This window comes from Echiichthys vipera, assembly GCF_963691815.1.
Source record: "Echiichthys vipera genome assembly, chromosome: 19".
Taxonomy (NCBI): Eukaryota; Metazoa; Chordata; class Actinopteri; order Perciformes; family Trachinidae; genus Echiichthys; species Echiichthys vipera.
In genome coordinates this window covers 15,437,477-15,456,605 of record NC_139844.1, presented here as the reverse complement: position 1 = coordinate 15,456,605, position 19,129 = coordinate 15,437,477, and the positions used below count along the sequence as shown (strand labels likewise).

At 40.8% G+C, this 19,129-nt stretch overlaps 1 protein-coding gene across 1 annotated transcript in view; it reads right to left on the bottom strand.

Moving 5' to 3' along the window:
• The window catches only part of map3k5 (mitogen-activated protein kinase kinase kinase 5), a 62,957-nt gene extending 47,111 nt beyond the window's left edge, over positions 1-15,846 (bottom strand). Inside the window, exon 1 of the mRNA XM_083934056.1 lies at positions 14,911-15,846. Within this exon, the coding sequence (XP_083790182.1) occupies positions 14,911-15,346 (436 nt within the window). The 5' untranslated portion in view covers positions 15,347-15,846. The remainder of the gene's footprint in view (positions 1-14,910) is intronic.
• Positions 15,847-19,129: the final 3,283 nt, after the last annotated feature.

Here is a 19,129-nt window from a genome sequence, read left to right as displayed (position 1 = left end):
GGGCCCTCTCAGTTCATTTTCAATTTTTAAAGGGTGTTATCAACGGTGTAGGACAAAATGCTTATGTCTATCATGTTATGCTTGATCAGTGCTGCCAGTTTCACAGTTTGCTCAGAGTTTAGCGTGCCTGAAAAGCAGGTGCGCTGAATGGATGTGCAGACTGGACAGTGATGCTGTCAGTCATTGTCTTAAACCCGCCTCACATGAGATAAACAGCTGTGATTGGTCCGCCCCAAGGGCCAGTTTGGCTGGAAACCTGTCTGTTTGGGAAAGGGGCCAGACCTATATGCCAGAACAAATGAAACATGATTTTGGCAGATTCGTCTGGTTTCCAGGCTCAAGAGGAAGCACAACATGTGCGAAGTAGACCACCACCGTCGTCATTAAAGCTTTAAAGTTTTTGGCAACTTTTCTTTTCAGAAATACAACAGATGGACGAAGATTGGTCACATCCACTTAATCATAGCTTTTATTGCACTTAATGCTAGGACTCATGTGAAGATGTGCAAATCTTATTCATGTAGCCCAAAATCCCACATTTACAACATAAAAACACCTTTGATCCTTAGACCTTCACTTCAGGTAAAGAAAAAAAATAAAAAAGTCACAATTTAAGACTGACGCTAAAACATTCAAAATTTAAATTCAAAATAATAAACTAAAAATAACCTGTAATGATTATGCCTATGCAATGAAAAGGACAAGTCTCAGCCATGTAAAAACACTATCTAAGGGATCGAAAACACCATCATGTGCTTGCCTGCCCATTCAGACTTGATTCAAAATGAATAAAATGACTATTGTGAAAGGAGCTGCTTGTAGTGACGAACCCACAGAAAACTGTTACAGAAAACTGTTTAGATACACTCATCATACAGCTCACAATCGTCATTTCAACCTGTTCCACGCAGCTGATTTAAAAAAAAAACCTGATTATCCCACTGAGCACTTCTCCAAACACCAAACAACAGAGAGAAACAGTTACCGACTAGCTTTTGAACAGAGTGGATTTAATTTAGCCGTTTAAGAGCCAGGAAGTAGTTAGCAGAGAGCAACACAGGAGAGTGAATCTTGGACTTGCATTTGTCAGAGAGAAACAACACCACAAATGAATGCTCAAGTGGCTTTGTGTCCATAAGTGGTCATAAAATCTATTAATGTAGCTTTAAGTAGCTCTACATTATCGTAACAGCTATGTAACCTCATTAGAATGCAACACCAGTAGTGAAAATGCTTTCTTGTGAGAACAAACTCAAGACCATCAGAACAAATGATTCAAAGTAACCATATGAACGCTCATGATTTGAATGCACAGTTAAAATCAAAACAGCTGCTTTAATTCAGTGGCTCTTTGGCTGCATGCCAACACGACACTGCAGAGAAGCCTATCAGAGGCTGGAGAGCTTTTGTTAGTGATGAGGGGCCGTGCGGCTCCTCGCTCCTCATCATGAGCGCATGCTAATTCATCCAGGAGCAGGTACTTGCTGTTGACCTCAGAGGTTCTCATAATCAACCCCCTTCTTCTACCATAAGCTTAAAAACAGCCTGGCATTTTCATTACAGCCAAAGCGGTCAGAGGACAGAATTTCAGGGATTTCAGGCTCTGCAGCTCTGTTCTGTGATGCAGAATATTAAGAGGGGTTGTGCTCTCCGGATGAGCAGCCAGCATCTTCACATCAGGATGCCTGCTCTGTGATTGAGTGCAAATTAGGTTTCACGTTCTGACAAAAAAAAGCGGAGGGGGGAAAGTACACCTTAATCCTCAATCACTGACCTAAGCTTAACAACCACTTGTTACTTCCATATCGATGATGCATATTGATGATATCTCCACAATCACACACTTGGATTATTTAATTTGGATTTTATTGGGCATTAGAGTAATTATACCTTACTGCAAACCTGAGTATACACAGAATAAAAGGCTGTTTAGCTTCTTCAGTGTTTTATTTTATGCACACAAGATGCTGAATGTCAACATCTAGACAGCGCAGGTTGGCTGATGAATAAAAGATAAGCCCGTCTCATTTCTCTGCTGGCAGGGGGAGACCCCATCAATATTACATCTCGGCAAGCTTTGAATGCAAACAGGCCATTAAAAAAGCAGAAGTGTAACACACAGCTGTATTTTCTGACAAAAAAAGGTTGCAGTCGTGTTTTAAAGAAAAATAAAAATGCAGCAATGATGTCAATTTGCACTGAGCCGAGGAAAAAGTTATAGGTGATGAATAAGGAACACAGCAGTGCACACATGAGAAAAAAAGGGCAATGCACAAGCGCTGGGAAAGCTGTGAGAAGCAATCAGTTCTCATAAGTGCTTTGTACTCAAAACAAAGCCCCCGAGAGCTGACAACACATTACGAGTGGCTATGTGATATCCTCAGTGTGTGCTTCCGTGTAGATGAACATGTTCTGGTGCCAGAATGAAGAAGACATCCAAGACGTTAATAAGAAGCTGATTACAGTGGTTGTACAGAACCACTCCCATCTTTCATTTCCCAAACAGCATGTTGAGATTTAATTAAACTTTAAATCCCGGAAACAGTTGCAGTTGAGGCAACTATTTCTTATCCTATCTCACCCCCATACATACTGTAAACTAGAGCTAAGATGGTGAGTAAATTAATCAATTAGTGATTGGGAACTATTACTATGGTTGTTCATTCGGACTGGAATATTAAATATTTGATGCTATACATTTTGTACAGACATTAATGTTTCCCAGAGGATGAACCCTACTGATTTTGGCGATCCCCTGACTTTTCCTCTAGCGCAACCATGAGGTTGAAATTTTTGTTTTTGAGTGAAATGTCTTAAAAACTATTGGATGGACTATCAGAAATTTTTGTTCACACATTCATTCTCTGCGCAGGATGCATTCTTAGAACTTTGTTAATCTCTTGACTAGCGATGACAAAATACCTTCAGAACTTCAGTAGCACTTTGTGTTTGGTATTAAATTATTCCTGCTCAATAGCAGCATATTAGCGTGGTGGTGTTAGCATTTAGCTAAAACACTGTTGTACCCAAGTACAAGAATGTGGACTCTTAAGGTCTTTTATATGCCAAGTTTGTATTTTGCATCTAACAACAAAAAAAAAATTACAATATGAGTCACTTTGGGCACTGCGATGGCCATTTTTAATTCATTTTCTGGTATTTTATAGATAAAACAGTTAATCAATTAATAAAAATTTAAATATTTCTTACTTGAATGTATCTCCTCACAGAACAAACAATGCATTTCGGTGTTTAGTTAGTTTATATTATACTCAGTCACGTCTAATTAACGGCACTGAATTAGTAGGGACTGAGAACATGATCCTAACAAACATTTAGCACCACAGTTTGACAAAACAAAGCAGATGAGGAAATACTTCATGCTTCAAGGCATTGCAGACACATTATGAATACACCCTGACAAGGTGTCACACTAAAATGTGTCATGATGAGACCAACAATCTTGAATTCACAGAGACAAAAGACACGAAAATAGGATTAGATTTTTTTTCTGATTCAATGAATCTTACTTCCGGACTGTGTTCAGACGTCGTGATTGCTAACCAATTCAACAGCAGAGCCGAATACATGCCAATGTGACAGCAGACCTGCCAACATAGTGTTGATAGAAGGCTGCGTAAAGTAGACCCAGTCACCGTTATAACAGGCTCTGCCACCTGATCACAGGTTCCCACCTCAGGTTTGGTTGCAAACACCTCAAATCAGTAGTAAACCCAAGTCTCTCTATACCAGGGAGAGAAAAAAAACCAAGATCAAAACATGCATAGTGATGCTCTGGTAATCCTGCTACACCTCCTACGGCTGGACCTGCTGCTGTTGACCAAAACTAAATTGATTCCCTCGCCTACTGCTCAAAGCAGAGGAGGCAAATAATTCAATACTCTCGCACACCATTTGGCTTCCAGCAGCTCTCGGCCTGCTGCTGCAGGTTCCTCAGGCACAGCGGTGCGTCTGAGAGGGAGAAGGAGGGAAGGAGGAGAAGAGGTGAGCAGGTGCCACAAGCTCCTCTGAGTGCCTCCACCAATAATACATACTCTTTTTTTGCAGGGTGGTGGTGGTGGAGGGGTCTGCTCAATATTGTAGTCGCAGCAGGATCTAAATGGCACTGGAGACTGTTGAAATGGATATGGATTATGTCAGCTACTCAAAGTGTCTTTGTCTCCAGCGCTCAGAGCCAAATGGAGAGCATACATTTGTAGACAAAGAAATCTATTTTAATGAGTGTGGGCTGTTGAGAAACAGTCGCTCTCAACAGCCTTCAGCTATCAACAACACTAAGACTGTGTGCATCATCGGCACTATACGTCCCTAAGGCTATAATATATATACAGTGTATGCAAATTAATAATACAAACCACCTTCATTGTCTGAAATAGAGGATGTTTGTTTATGACTAGACTTCCATTTACATTATTGATTCATCTGTAGATCTGAGAATGGAGGTTCTTTCCCAGGGATGAGGGCCATGAGATACCGTTGAAAGCTTCAGGAAAAAAGCTAGTCAGAGGAAAATGAATTTAGAAAATTACATTCCAGAAACCTGTGGATTATTTCTCCAAATAAACAAGAATCTTATTATCTTTTACTTGTGAATGTTAGCACATTTTCAACTAGCCCCTTGTGAAAAAGCTCCAAACATTTAACTTCCCAAGTAGAAAAACACTGCATACATTTAAAACCCAGAAAGCTGCTTTCCTAAACAAATAACTTAATTAAAGAACATTTAACAATACATTATATATATATATATGTATACACACAATATTATTGTCAATCAATTCTGAATGAACACTGATAAATTGAAGAAACAAACCCTATGTTCAGTATCTGTCAAATGCTATACGACACCATTTCTAAATTCCAATATATTGGTCTGGCTCTATGTATTTGAAACTATCAACAACATCAATGGGATGCATATTTATTGACACAAGTCACATCTTGTTCGACATTGCTGATATTCAGTATTCTAGCACTCACACAGGGCCACAGCATATTGTAAACTGTTTAGTTATGTGCTCTTACTTAATAACACTTCATTTTTGTGAAAATGGCATCATGCTGCAATGCTAAAAGCACTGCAATTACATTAGGACAGCAGTGTTCACACCGGTCACTCAGGGGCTAGCTGTAATGGCCCGCAGCTTTATTGTGTTTGACTCTGAGTATGTAGGAACATGACAAGTACGGTAAGTAAATAAAGCACTCGTTACAATCAATTACATAACAACTACACAGAAGATGTTGTAACCATGGAGACTCAGAGAGGAAACGGCTGTAACAGATGTGAGTCAAGCCCTCAGTGTGTTGCTGTTGAGGTTTTTCCCCTCTTATCGCTTACAGAGTAGGAGGGAATGAGGCTGGTGTTAGTGGAGCAGAGTACAGGGGGAGAGTTTCCCTGGAGCTTGGCCCACACTGAGGACAGAAAGAGACAGTGGAATTACTGTCTCCAAGCTCCACTGGAAATCATTCCCCACACTCAAGATCGCTTTTTCCTTCCCTTGAAAAACCTTCTGGAGGTTGTCCAAACTCTCTGCCAAATTTCCACAATCGCCAGAAGATGGTTGTTGTGTTCCTCTGCATGATGATTACCTCCTGCACTCGCGCCACAGATGATGTTTCACTGCTGTCAGGTTGCAGTGACATGCAGGATAACACAGATTTGGACTCTTAAGCCCCTTTCACACATTTGCACTGCAAACCAGAAATGATCTAGACCCGACTGGGCTGTATGTTAACGCAAATCAGATATGAAACAGTGTTTACCCTGCCAGCTCCCTAGTACAAAGAGTGCTAAAAAAGTGCTTATCTCAGAGTCGGCTCATGTGGAGGCCCGAGCCTTGAGTTCTGCAGCAGGACACTTATTCTCCAGTATATCCAATGGGTAGTCTTAATGACGTTTATATCATGTGTCGGCCAAAAGCGGAGCAAAAGAAACCACTTATAGTGACTAACACAAAGTCTCACTCACTGATCATTCATCTTCAACCGTTTACTGGGGTCAGGTTGCAGGGGGAACAGCTTTAGCAGGGGACCCCAGACTTCCCTTTCCTGAGCCACATTAACCAGCTCTGACTAGGGGATCCTGAGGCGTTTCCAGGCTAGTGTGGAGGCCTCCTCCCAGATTTACACAAAGACGCCAACAAAAATGTCTAATGTCCAGTGCACCGAACTCCTCGGCCATCTTCTGGCAAAATGTCCACTGTCATCTGGCCAGAACTCATGGTGTGAGCAGTACCGGAGCAAAATTTGGAGCGTGAGATATGGGTCGACATGTCTTCCGCTCAAAGTTTCCTAAAAATAAAAAAAATCTAACAAAAGAATTTCACTCTGTGCTCCATTCAAAATCCTCCTACTCTTTGAAAATCCTCCTAACCATGTTCCCCCCTCACTCATGATTCACTCACATGCTCTGGCTGCATCCCCTTGACTGTGCTAGAAGATACAAACAAAATATGGGGCCACTAATCAAAAACATTGCTCCATAGTGCCACTAGTGGTGACATAAAATACCCAGGGTACCTTTAAGTTTGACTCAAGTCACAAATATGAGACTTGTAACATTCAGGTCTTAAGTTTTAACCTGCTAAAACACTGTCAAGAAAGTGTTGCATCTTGACTTTTTTTGCTTCTGAATATTTGTTACTTGACTTGAACTTGCTCTAAAAGACTTGAGATTTAGTTAGATCTCAGTTTAACATCAGACACATTATGAGATTTTTGCAAACTTTTGATGAAGATGACAAATCTTGTCAACTTGCTCTGGAAACAAAGTGAGTGTTTGTCCCTCAGGGAGACTCCGTTAGTAGAAAGGGTAACAAACAAATACAAGGTCGGTCTAAAAATGCATTCAGGAAACACATTTCTTGAGGCACACGTATCTCTGGCAACTGGAAGTGAAAATTGTCTTTGGAAGTTTACATTCATAACAAATTCCAAAATCAGATTGAGCTAAATTTAAAGCCACTCAAAGTATAAACAGCCAGTGGGGGCATTCTCCCAAAAATACAGCCCTGGGAATGGAAGAAAAGCACCATACAAGTCTTTCAGCTGAGCATTTCTGTCTACAAATACATCTCTTCTCCTAGAGGATAATATGGGAAACAGTAGACAATAGTTATTCTGTAGTTTAGACGCCCTGCCCAGCAGAGAGATTAATGCTCCCTTTATTTTCTGGACACAAGTGTACTTGAAAGAAACAACCCTAAAAACACTCTGCAGGAAATGAGACCAACCTTCCACCTTCCAGTTTGCACCGTTCTCCTGACAGACTGGCTCTTTTTTTTAATATATATATATATATATATATATATATATATATATATATATATATATATATATATATATATATATACACCTCTGCTCCACTTTGTTGCCTTTTCACACAGAGAGATTTTACAAACTGCATTGCCATGCCCCTGAGGGGGAAAAAAAGCTGAGAACAGAATGTGAATTCATCCGCAGCTGACAAACATGCTGGGAGAAACTTGTGCTGCTTTTGCCCTGACTTGCCTCCTTGATTCCCTGAAAAAAACAGGGATTTGAATTATGACAAGTAAACAATGTTTCAACCTTATCTCATTCAGTTCACATGATAGGACTGATGGACTGCTACTGTGCTTTTTTGCAACATGCTGCAGTAAAATAAAGCTGCACTGAGCAGGAATTAGCTTGAATAGTCACCCGAAAAGTTTCCCTATCAGAAATTGCAGAAACATCGGACATCAGTAAGGTTGATAAAAATAAAATGACCTGCAGAACTAGAAGCATTCCGGTGCTTATCAGCATGCTATTCAATACAGTATGTGCATTCTAACAGACAAAAAAAAAAGATGGTGAACATCCTTAACATTGTATCTGCTTAACATCAACCTGTTAGCATTATCACTGTGAGCATGTTAGCATGCTCCTGTTTCTGATTTAACTCAAAGCACCACTGTGCCTACAATAGCATGGCTTTAGACTTATTAGTCTTGTTTGTACATTTGGGGGCTGGTTTGTTATAAGACTTTCCAGACTTTCAGTATTTCATTTGATGAAATTGTCCATAAACAAACCACAGTTTACATAATTTGTTAGAAAGTCGGATAAATGTCCAGAGGAGTTTTGGCAGCCTGCAGCAGAGTAAGTAAGGTATGAGGGGGAAAAAAAGGAGAAAACTCTGCCGGTGTGTAAACTTACAGCCCTTTAACTTGTAGTTTATTTAGTAAAATGAAACTGTTTTAATGCCACCGCCTGAAAAAGACTGTTTACCTTCCCACAACCACCCAAGTTTGACTTTTATCAGACGCATAGTTTTGCACCAGCTTCACGCAGTGACCTTTGCGGTGCATGTGCAGAATCCAAACACTGAAACAAACCAGCCTAAAGCTGCGTACGTGAGAAGAGTATTGTAAACCTTTTGATGAGGAACACCACCTCGGTTAACTGGAACCTGCTTACAATCTTATTATACTTCAGTGCATGTAAATCAACGAGAACTTTGAATATTTATGTAGGAGAAGAAGAAGTAACATTTGTTCTACCTCAGAAAGAGTCAATGTCTGCTCTGTCATTTAAACTCTTTGGAAGGAAATATTCCTCATCTTGTATGTTTTCAGCTCCAGATATACTTTTCCCAGCTGTGTGCACATATATCAGTGATCTTTTGGGGCAGGCGACCGCTTCCTGGTACCTTATCATCATACTGATATACTGTATGAGCCAGTCTCTCTCCCCCTCCTGCTTTCTAAAGAAGCTGGCTAGTCGCTCCTGCTGCCTTTTACCTCAAATGAACTTCCTCATAAGACCTGAAAGGGAGCTTTAATATGCCGCCTCTCCCGCTCCTGTCATTTTTCTGAGGAGTGCTGAGGAGATTTTACCCTGAGGTTTATCCCACAGTATACGGCACTTACATCATGTTCAGCGTATACAGAATACCCTGTTAACAGAGTGTTTGGTGTTAAAATACTGCACATTATAGGGATGATAGGGGATTACTGTTATTACTCTGCAGAGCATGCAAAGATGTCGAAGCACAAGGCCTGATGTGACACGACAAAGAGCTTAAGTGTTTTATCGTTGACATGCTTCACTTGTAATGTGGATTTCACAACAATAATAAATAAAGAACAGGCTTCCGATTTTGAGTCTACGCTAAGCTTCCTCTTGAGAAATGTCAGCATGAAAACAACTTTTCCTCGCCAACATTGTGCCTATCACTCTACCTCTCTCTCTCACTGAGGTGAAGCTGCTTTTCCCCAGACGCCAGCCAGTGGCCTGTGGGCTAAATCCCTCTGACCTTGTGCTCTCTAACCCCTGACTAGCAGACAAGCATACAGAGTAAACAGGAGGGAGGATAAACAACTTAGCAGAAGGCAAGCTGATGGGATTTCAGAGCAGCGCTGCCGCCCAGTCCGTAGTCACCCGCTGTGCAAGGAGTACATCCATGCCTTGTTTGGGTCTGCCATTTAGATTTCATCACTTTTTCACTTGTTAAGATAACACCCTACATTTGGAAAAACACCAACTTTAGATAGGAACTGGTAGAAATTGATCCTCTCCTGGTAAAGTCAGGACTAACAGTGTGTTATAACAGTCCACGCACAATCACAAGTTAACATTGTATGTGTTACAGTAAGTAAAGTGAAGTACATATAAATGCATCTATAATAATACATACTTAAAATAAGCTATGCTGCACTATAGCACACTATGAATCCTAACTACAGTTGAGGTGTGTGTGTGAGTAGGAAGTCATAATGTACAGTATTAAAGCCCCATCAGACAACATCTAGTTTAAAGTACAACCCTCGGAACAAAATGCAAATAATAAATGAACAGAAATGGCTCTGGACGCTATTCAGACTAGCGTGCGAATGTTCCTGGCTTGGTAGCTTGTTCCTTTTTAGCTTGCCTGCTACAGTCTTTCCATCTAGCCCTGTGAGAAACACTGCCTATTTTGTAAATTACCTTCAAATCTGCCTTTATAATAATGGAAATGTTTGAACAGTTGAGTCACTGCAGGCGATACAGACACCTGTGAGAAATGTTTTGACTTTATATTTAGTGGCGTCGTAGTGGCTAACAGCTCTTTCTAGCATGTGACCGCTTCACCCCAGAGCTCAACAATGTGCTTCTCTCAGCCATCTCAATGTTACAGCAAAGTAAAAGCACAAGTGGACCAGCCTGAAAACAATTCGTGCTTTGCTGGAAGAGTGCTGAGCGGTGGAGTCGAGCACAAAAACAAGGCAGTGAGCAAACAGTCAGAATGAGGCAAAAGCTGCTTTGAAAGTGCTCAGGAATTGATCAAAAACCCCATTGTGCTCTCTGTGAAATCACACAGCAATGCAGCATAATGATCAGTTGGAGAGATAAAGCTCTGCATACCACAGCTATGACCGAACACACAACCTGCTAATACAGGTGAAACAGCACAAGCTTGAACATTGATCCCTGATAAATGTCAGAAAGAAAGCATTCCTTTATTAGTCTTGTGATGGAATTTTAACTGCCACATTTTTAACATTTTAGCTGGGTGTTCAGGGACTGTAGAGAATCCCTGACATATATCAGTATGAATTGTCATTTTGTCCTCATGTCAATCAAAGTGATATATTATTTGAAACATAGCCCACTGAGAAAGCCCATGTAACCGTTTAATACTTCCTTCCATCAATCAAAACCACTCTTGAATGTGATCAAGGAAAGATCTACTTTAAGCTCTGAATCCTCCAGACTCATTCTCGAGCACCAGATGGGTCAATTAATGTTTTAATCCAAGGAAAAACAACAGCAAAAAAACACCTTTGAACAAATCCCTTCAATACACATTGGTATAATTTCAGAACTGTTATGTAAAAGGGGTATATTCTGCTCATTAATAGGTTGATACATGCATTTTGGATTTTTACTTTTACTCTTTACATGTTTACATGCTTTAATGTTCAGAAAACACACTATTTTTCGTCATACGGTCTGTCTGAAACAGTCCATTTTACGTCTCTTTAAGACCCCTCCTGAAAAAGCCCAGTCTGCTCTGATTGGTCAACATTTCTGGATCTTCTGCATTTGCACTCTCGGCGTCTCTGCACCGTCATTGCAGCTGGGGAATGACTGTAACTTCACTGTCACTATCTCGGATATGGGTGCCACTATGTTGTAATTTCAGAGCCAGAGCCTGCCCATTAGGGATTGGGCCGTATCAAAGTCCTGTACATACACCTGCTCGACCAGTCGTGAGCCGATCACAGCTGTCAATCATGACGTTTCACCCCATTTTTTTTTTTGATTAGAACTAATTCAAAAATTTCAAATTCAAATTTGGCTTCACATTCAGTGAAATTTAGGAGCTGGACTATGAATCAGAAAAGTACCCAATGATATAAAGCCTGTTCATCAGACACTATCACACTGAACTGTCATGCACTTTGCTCGCTCAGTAAATGCCTGTGGTCAATACTCAACAAAGTTCAGTTTGGGGGATTATACAGGCCTAGATAACTGATAACAATGACTCACAATGAGTCAGGCCAGACGGAGGAGTGATCCAGTAGCCATGACAGATGCTTGCAAGGGTATTGATCTAAGCTGTAACCTAGAAAAAAAACAACCTTCTTCCACTGGAAGCAACAACTCACTGCAGCAAAAATAAAGTATCAGCAGGTACAGAAAACTAATCTTAATACAGTTAATTAAGCTCAGCCATTTTAAAGGCAGATGAAAGACATTCGTAAGAGTAATATGGTCTATTGGTTTTTCATCAATGGGATGGTGGTGCTCTCAGAGGCATTAACAACCAATCAAATACAGCTCCCATAAAGTGTAGAAACAGTTAGTCAAATAATCGATGAATCAATGTGCGAAAAAATTAAATGCCAGCTAACTAATTTAGAAAGCATAAATGCCAAATATTCACTAGATGTGCTGGGCTCATTCAAATTTGTAACGCTACTTTTACCGAATGTACACTTTTTTGCTGATGATTCTTTCATTTTCATTACAGAAGAGAATGTAGAGCAGTTCATCCTTTTGGTACACAACATCTAATACAATAATGGCTGGTCTTAACATGTGATCATGCTGTGAATAAGACAGTGAGTAACAAGTTGACACCACACCTGATCAATACACCTGATCAATACGTCTTCAGATCTGAGGTCTGACTCCAGGAGCAGAACCTGTGATCAAACGCTGGGCTGTAAGGAATAAAACCCCCCTCATGATAAGATACGGTTCGTAATTTCTGCTTGTAAAAGCTTGCATCTACATTTTCCCCCAAACATTTCCGGTAAATTCTGGTTCGGAGGCTCGATAATCAGTCACTGCCATCTCTCATCCAAATGACTGGTCTCATGGGAGGAGGACATTTAAGGACAGCTTGTGTTTGAATCTGGAAAATCATCTTTCCAAATTAACAGGGACCCACATACTTTCAGTCTGGCACTGAGCTCATTGTTTAAAGGTTTTTTGTTGTCTGGCCTTCATCTCTCACACACACTCGTGCAGGAAGAGGATGACGTGTGTGCGTGTGTGTGTTTTAAACAGATAGAGCAGTGTTTCTGGAAAGAAATGCCTCAGCCCTCCCATGTGAATTTATGGGAAAATTCCACAGTAGTTCAGAGAAAGATGGCCAAATAACAAAAACGAGAAGCCAATGTGTTTGCACAACTAATAACATGATGTTATGACAAGCAACAAGCCTGTCTTCTGTTGAACAGAAACTATACAAAAGTGTGGTTTCACTGGTGAGCTCTTATTGTGAAGGACCGATAGTCTGAGAGTGTTACTTTTGCATCAATCAGCCTATATTGACATTCATTCAAATTAGAAGTATTTAAAAAGAGTTTTTACTCTACATTCACTGTATTTCCCATCAACTTTTAGGAATAACTTTTTTAAATCAGCCTGTCATCCAAAAGAGGTTAAGGCATCTATGTTGATACTGGGCTCGGGCTGCGACTATTATCTATTAACTGCTGATTCTTTCCAGATTAATCAATTAGTCTTTCAAGTGTCAAAAAAGAAGTTAAAAAAAAGTCCCCTTACAATTTCTCTCAACCCAAGATGACATCTTAATATAGCTGTTTATGTGCAGCAAACAGTCCTTAATCCAAAAATATTAACGCACTATTAGAGAAAACCAGAAAAGAGAAGCTGAAACTACAGAAAGTTTGATGTTTTTTCTTAAAAAAAACCTGAAACGACTCACCAATGATCAATTTAGGTGCTGATTATCGACTTATTGACTATTGAATTAATTGTTTAAGCTCCAAACTGGGCTACATTTGATTAAAAAAGTAGATTTTTTAATTAATCCAGTAATTAATCAGTTATAAGGACAAACTTTGCGTTGCCAGGTTGCAGCAGGTGTTTTTTGCCCTCTGGCATCACTCCAGCTTTGTCTGTTTCACTCTTTAGATCAACAGGAACACTTCTACAAAGACTGTTTGACCTCTGAACTTCGGGATAAGAGCTGCAGGGCATCTGTAGATATTTGTTAGACATCTTGATTGATAAGTTTTAACACAAATACAGTCTGGAATTTTTATTACCATAATATTTACTTACATTTATGACTGCACACTTGATAGTTTATTGGAGTCAGAGACTATTTACTTCTATTAAAGACTCAACAGTCAGAGAGACAACCCTAAGCTTAATGGTTTATGACTGATCTGTAAAGCACTAGTAAATTATAGATTAACCTTCATTATGAACAATTAAATACAACCTATATAACCTTTGTAAATGGGCGACTTACATAACATTTATTTCAGTGTAAAGCAGCCAAAATTCAAACTTATTTTTGCCACTATACTCAGTATTTTGTACGCACAAGCAAACTTTATTATCTAAAGCTGTCCTGTAGTTGAAAACGTGTTCTATGCCTTTAGAAACTGGACGAAAAAGATGTCAAAAGTCTTTAGGTATGTAGGCTACTGCTAGAGTTTGATACAATGAGCCCATCAAAGTTTGATGAGGCCCGGTTGTATCCTTGGCCCTCATATTCTGGTATTTTGCTGCAGTGTTCTTCTTTAAAAGGCTTTGTAGATCTTTAGTTGCAGCTACAGGAATCTGAGCTATGTCCTTTTATTCCTGTTGAACAAATCCTGATCCCAAATATGTGTGTGAAATGCAAACACTGTCTGCTGTTCCTGACTCCTCAACACCAGCCCTTTACATTACAGCTGCTTTTTATTTGACCACAAGCCCCAAAAAGCTCTGCTTTCCAAAGAGTTTTTTTCAGGTTTCCAGTAGGATTAGGGGCCAACTACTACACATACACTATGAATAAGACGGGGGAGAAAATGCTTTCAGTCATAGGGTTCAAGTTTGTTTCTCTGCTCAGTAGATTCCAGTGGAAAGTCCAGCCTCATCAACCCATGACACCCCGGGACAATACAGGAGACGCACAATGGAAGGGTTTGCGTGGGGGGGGGGGGGGGGGGGGAATCCAACAATCAACCCACATTTATGGAGCAAATTAAACAACCCCAATGATGCTCTTTGGCTCACTAAGTTCCAGGTTTCTTCAGTATAGTGTGGAAATAACTGTGACATGAAGGGCTGCAGACCTCAAGCCCTGACATGCAGAGAGACAGAAATGTGTGTTGTGTTCAGGGAGCTCACAGCAACCTGTTCCCATAGGCAAACAGTTTTTCCAGGAAAGAGGCAATCCTGCAAAGGCATGACCTCTGACCCCTGAAACTGGCTCGAAGAGAGGTAAGCATTCCTGTGGCATGCCATCATGAAGTAATGGCACTTCACGGGGTAATCATTATAATGGAGAGCAAAGATTAAATCCCTCTGAAATTAGAGGATAAAATACCAAACAGGCAGCATTTAAGATCAACATCTGTCACAGTTATTTAGCACTTTTTGGATGTTTTCTTTCTTGACTTGACTCACCTGCATTGTAGAAGCTGTCCAGCACCGTGGTCTCCCCAAAGTCCAGTTTACCAAAGTTCACCGTCTCCAGCTTGCTGCCCACGGTGTCGCAGGCGTCCTTCAGACAGAGCAGGGCCATGCTCTCCGCGTTATTCTGCTGACTCGCCTCCCCGTTCACCACATAGGCCACCGTCACCGACCTGCTTTTGCACGACTTCCCGGTGGAGAGCAAACCCCCGCCATCCATCGAGTGGCTCACCGGGGTCGGGCTGACCCCCCCACCGGCGACCGCGGAGTCGTGCCAGAAGGTCCCTGCTGCGGGGATACCGAAAACGCCTCCACTTCCACCTCCACCGCCGCTGCTGATGGTACTCTCACCGCCGAGGCTCTCTCTGCTGGGACAAACTCCGAAACAAGGCACCGGTAAGGATATCCCGTCCTGGTCTTGACTCATCATGTTTCAAAGGGGGTCACTCACTGTCTTAAACTGCTGGTTGCGATGAGCGACTTCTCCGCCAGTCCTCCATGGAGAGCCAGCGTTACGCACGGCGGTCACCCATGGAGCCTCTGTACAGGCACGACGTGCAACCGTCCTCCGTTTCAACACAGGTAAACAGTCCGTCAGAGGCAGAGCTGCAACTGCACATCGTGCTGCATGTTTACCGTCGATTGCACGCGTGGATCAAAACACACACACAGACACGTTGACGCCACCGGACACCGCAGGAGTCAAGACACCGTTCCGCCGAGAGAGAGAGAGAAAACACGAGCGCTAAAGCCACCAGATCCGCGCATTCCTTCCTCCTCAGCTCTCATAACAAATCCACATACTTCCTAAAGTTGAGCAACACCTCCGGTAGCCGCGCAGCAACGCCCACAACAAGGCAGATATGTCACACGTAGTCGAAGTTGAGCGCAGTGAAAGGCTCGCGGCGGCGTGTCATCTCAATAAGTACACAACAGAGGCTGCTTTCATGTCTGGCAGACCCTGCCTAGTTTCCACTGTTATCTTCCAGACTCACGCACTGGGCGGAGAGACAACAGTGTGGGAGCCTGGTGGAGCTGGGCGGGGACACGATGACCATATGTGGAGCTGCGCGCTTCAGGAAAGGAGCAGTTCACTGAAAAACCCTCGGCTCTGCTGCGAACACGTTTATTTTAGGTCACCAATTCATCAGCTGATATAATAAACACAGAAAATGGCAGAGGTTAAAGAAGAAAAAACACCCTTTTATTGAACATTAATCTCCATAATGATTTTCTTTCCATGGCTGAGCTGGAAGCATTTCATAATTTTGCAAACTAATTGCATTGTTTCATCCATTAATCTTGTTGGATGCAAAAACAGATTACAAAGTGAATTTAGGCGGTGATCAACAGTCTGCAGCACAGCCTCCAGGCGGTAAACTGTATTCGTAATCCTGTTTGACAAATATTATATTTGCATTTAAGTTCAATATTCATAAATAAACTGTCTTCTGTTTAAATTGTCTTTCATCTGTTGGTGCCCTTCTTTCCTGTCACGAGGAGGACCTCTTGCGGTAAAGACTTGATATTACAGGTCAGTGGATGGAGAACAGAACTGTTATTGATATGTGGGGGAGTACAACTCCACCACAATAAAAGGTACTAGGGTTGGGCATCTCTGGCATGAGGCCGATACGATACGCATCTCGATACACTGACCCAAATCTGATGCATTTATGATACATATGGAGCACCTACCGATGCAATACGATACGATTCACAACTCAATCACGATGCACTGCGATTCAACAAAATCTGATTCAACAAAGTACGATTCGATGCGACACGATACGATGCGACACGATTCACAAGTCAATCATCATGCACCGCACAATTCAATGAGTTTGATTATTTATTAATCAAATAAAAGATCTCTCACAAACAAGTTCTGTATAAACATTACAACATGTTCATTATTAACAAAAACAATTAAATGCAAGATGAAGCTCAGCTTAGATGTGCTTAGCACTCTTTCAACTCACCAGTGAGTAAAGTAAGTAAAGAAAAAAGAAAGAAAATAAATTACCCTCTCACAACGAGGTCTTCCATAGCTTCTTACAAAAGGAAACATGTAAACTAGATTCAGCAGTCATATGCTGTTGTAAACAAACACCAGTGTCACGTTGAAACAGTCGTATCAGTAACTTAGCTTATCTGTTGTGAGAATAAACAAACATGTGCAAATTATTTATTGAATCAAAAGAAAATGGTGTCAACAGAACACCTTGTGGCCATCCAGAATAGTGCACAACTGCACAACGGTCAGTCATTTAAGCCAGGTGTTCTACGCTCAGATTTTTCTTCAGGAATATGAGCTGATCGACATGATCAGGGTGAAGTAAATTGCGTTGTGCCGTAACAATGTCACCTGCAATGCTAAACACACTGTAAGGCTGGATATCTTTACAAATAAAGATGGCTATAGCGCCATTTATCGTCTTTGCACGAGCGGAGCTGTTAGCCAGCGGAGCATGGAAAAAGTTTTCAATGTGTCGCTCACCGCTCTTGGACGTAGTCGCCACATCTGACTCCACGGCGGGGGATGCCGGGTTACTGGCGGAGGCCACGGTCACACCGTGCCGTCGCTTCAGGTGACTAATGAGGTTTGTGGTGCTCCCTGTGTACCGTACAGCAGCAGGGCACATTTTGCAAATTGCGTCTGACTCGACAAGTTCTCCTTTTTCTTTGTAAAATCCGTAGTAGGTGAGTAGATTTTCTCCGCCTGCGTCATGTTTGTTTTGAACAGCATGCGCACGTCCATCAAAACGTCCCAGGCGCATAGTATAGTATACATCCGCGGTGCACGTTAACGTAACATAGATCCTGTTTAGTCAGAGTAAAAATGTCCAAAAATAACATCTTATTTCGTTTGTTACATGTACAAAAAAATGCGGAAACCACTCAATGATTAAAATATCGAATTTTACCGATGCAAACTTTTAATAATCGATGCATCTCGATTTTTTTTCCCAAAATTGCATCTATTCACAGCTGTTCTACCAATGCACTCGCATCTCACCTGCACGTGTCCGTGTATCGATGCGTATCGGTTAATCTTCCCATCCCTAAAAGGTACCATCAGACACCTGTGGATTTGTTTATGAAGAGGATGGTTTCCTCTCTCAGGGCTGGATCATTTAGTCATCACACTTTATGTGGGCAGGTGAGAAACGGTTTTTTCCCCACAATTTCTCACCTAATATATTCCTGTTGTTTTCTTTGAGAGGGGACTGCTGGTTTTGGCTTCATGCACTTGACACTACTTCTCAAACATCTACTGAACTATTTCTTAAAGTAATAAAATAATTATCTTTTTTCCCCAGCTTTTCATCACTGGGAGAAGGTTTGCATTCCTTAGGTCTTGAGGTGTAATTAGGTGTAAGATCACTGCAGATGAGTGAAGGCACGTATAATCCTCTCTGTATGTTTTCATATAAAGAACCACAATGATTATTATATTGCTCTTTACGTACATGGTTATTTTTGTTCATAATTTATGAATGTTTTCCATGACTTTCTCTCTGGGTGATGTTTTACAATTCCTCAGTAGGATTCAATAAATCCATCTGCTGCTGTGTATCTAAAAGCATCCGTACATTTTATTTACATATAAACATACATGTTATACCCTGATATAAAATGATTTGCAACCAGTTTGTTTATTATAATGGATAAGAAAGTATATGTAATGCAATGTAAAAATAATAACGTTGTCTGTGTGACTACATGAAGCTGCATACTGTATATCCCTGCAGCTACGGTATTTACTATAAAACCCATTAAAAGAAGGAAACAAAGGAATATTCATGCAATCAGATGTCAAAAAGTACCAAATCATCACAACATCATCCTATTTTTCAGGAGCAAAATAAACACAATAAACATTCATGTGCTCATCTGTGCAAAACAGAATCTACAACAATGTTCCAAATAAAAAAGTATAAAGAGGTGACAATGAAGAATTCATTGACATACATATATTTTAAAACCTCAGCAGATACATTTACAACATAAATTAAAACGAGTGTAGGAAATAAAATAAATATTTTTTGGGCAACTTCTGACCCTCAAAAAATCTGGGAATTTACAAAACTTTGAAGGCACTTAAAAAATGTTTTCAGGTTCAAATGCATACAGTAATCACTACCTTGTGTCAACATGAGTAAATAAAAAGCATTTTATTATCACAGCATTTATATGTAACAGTGCTGTG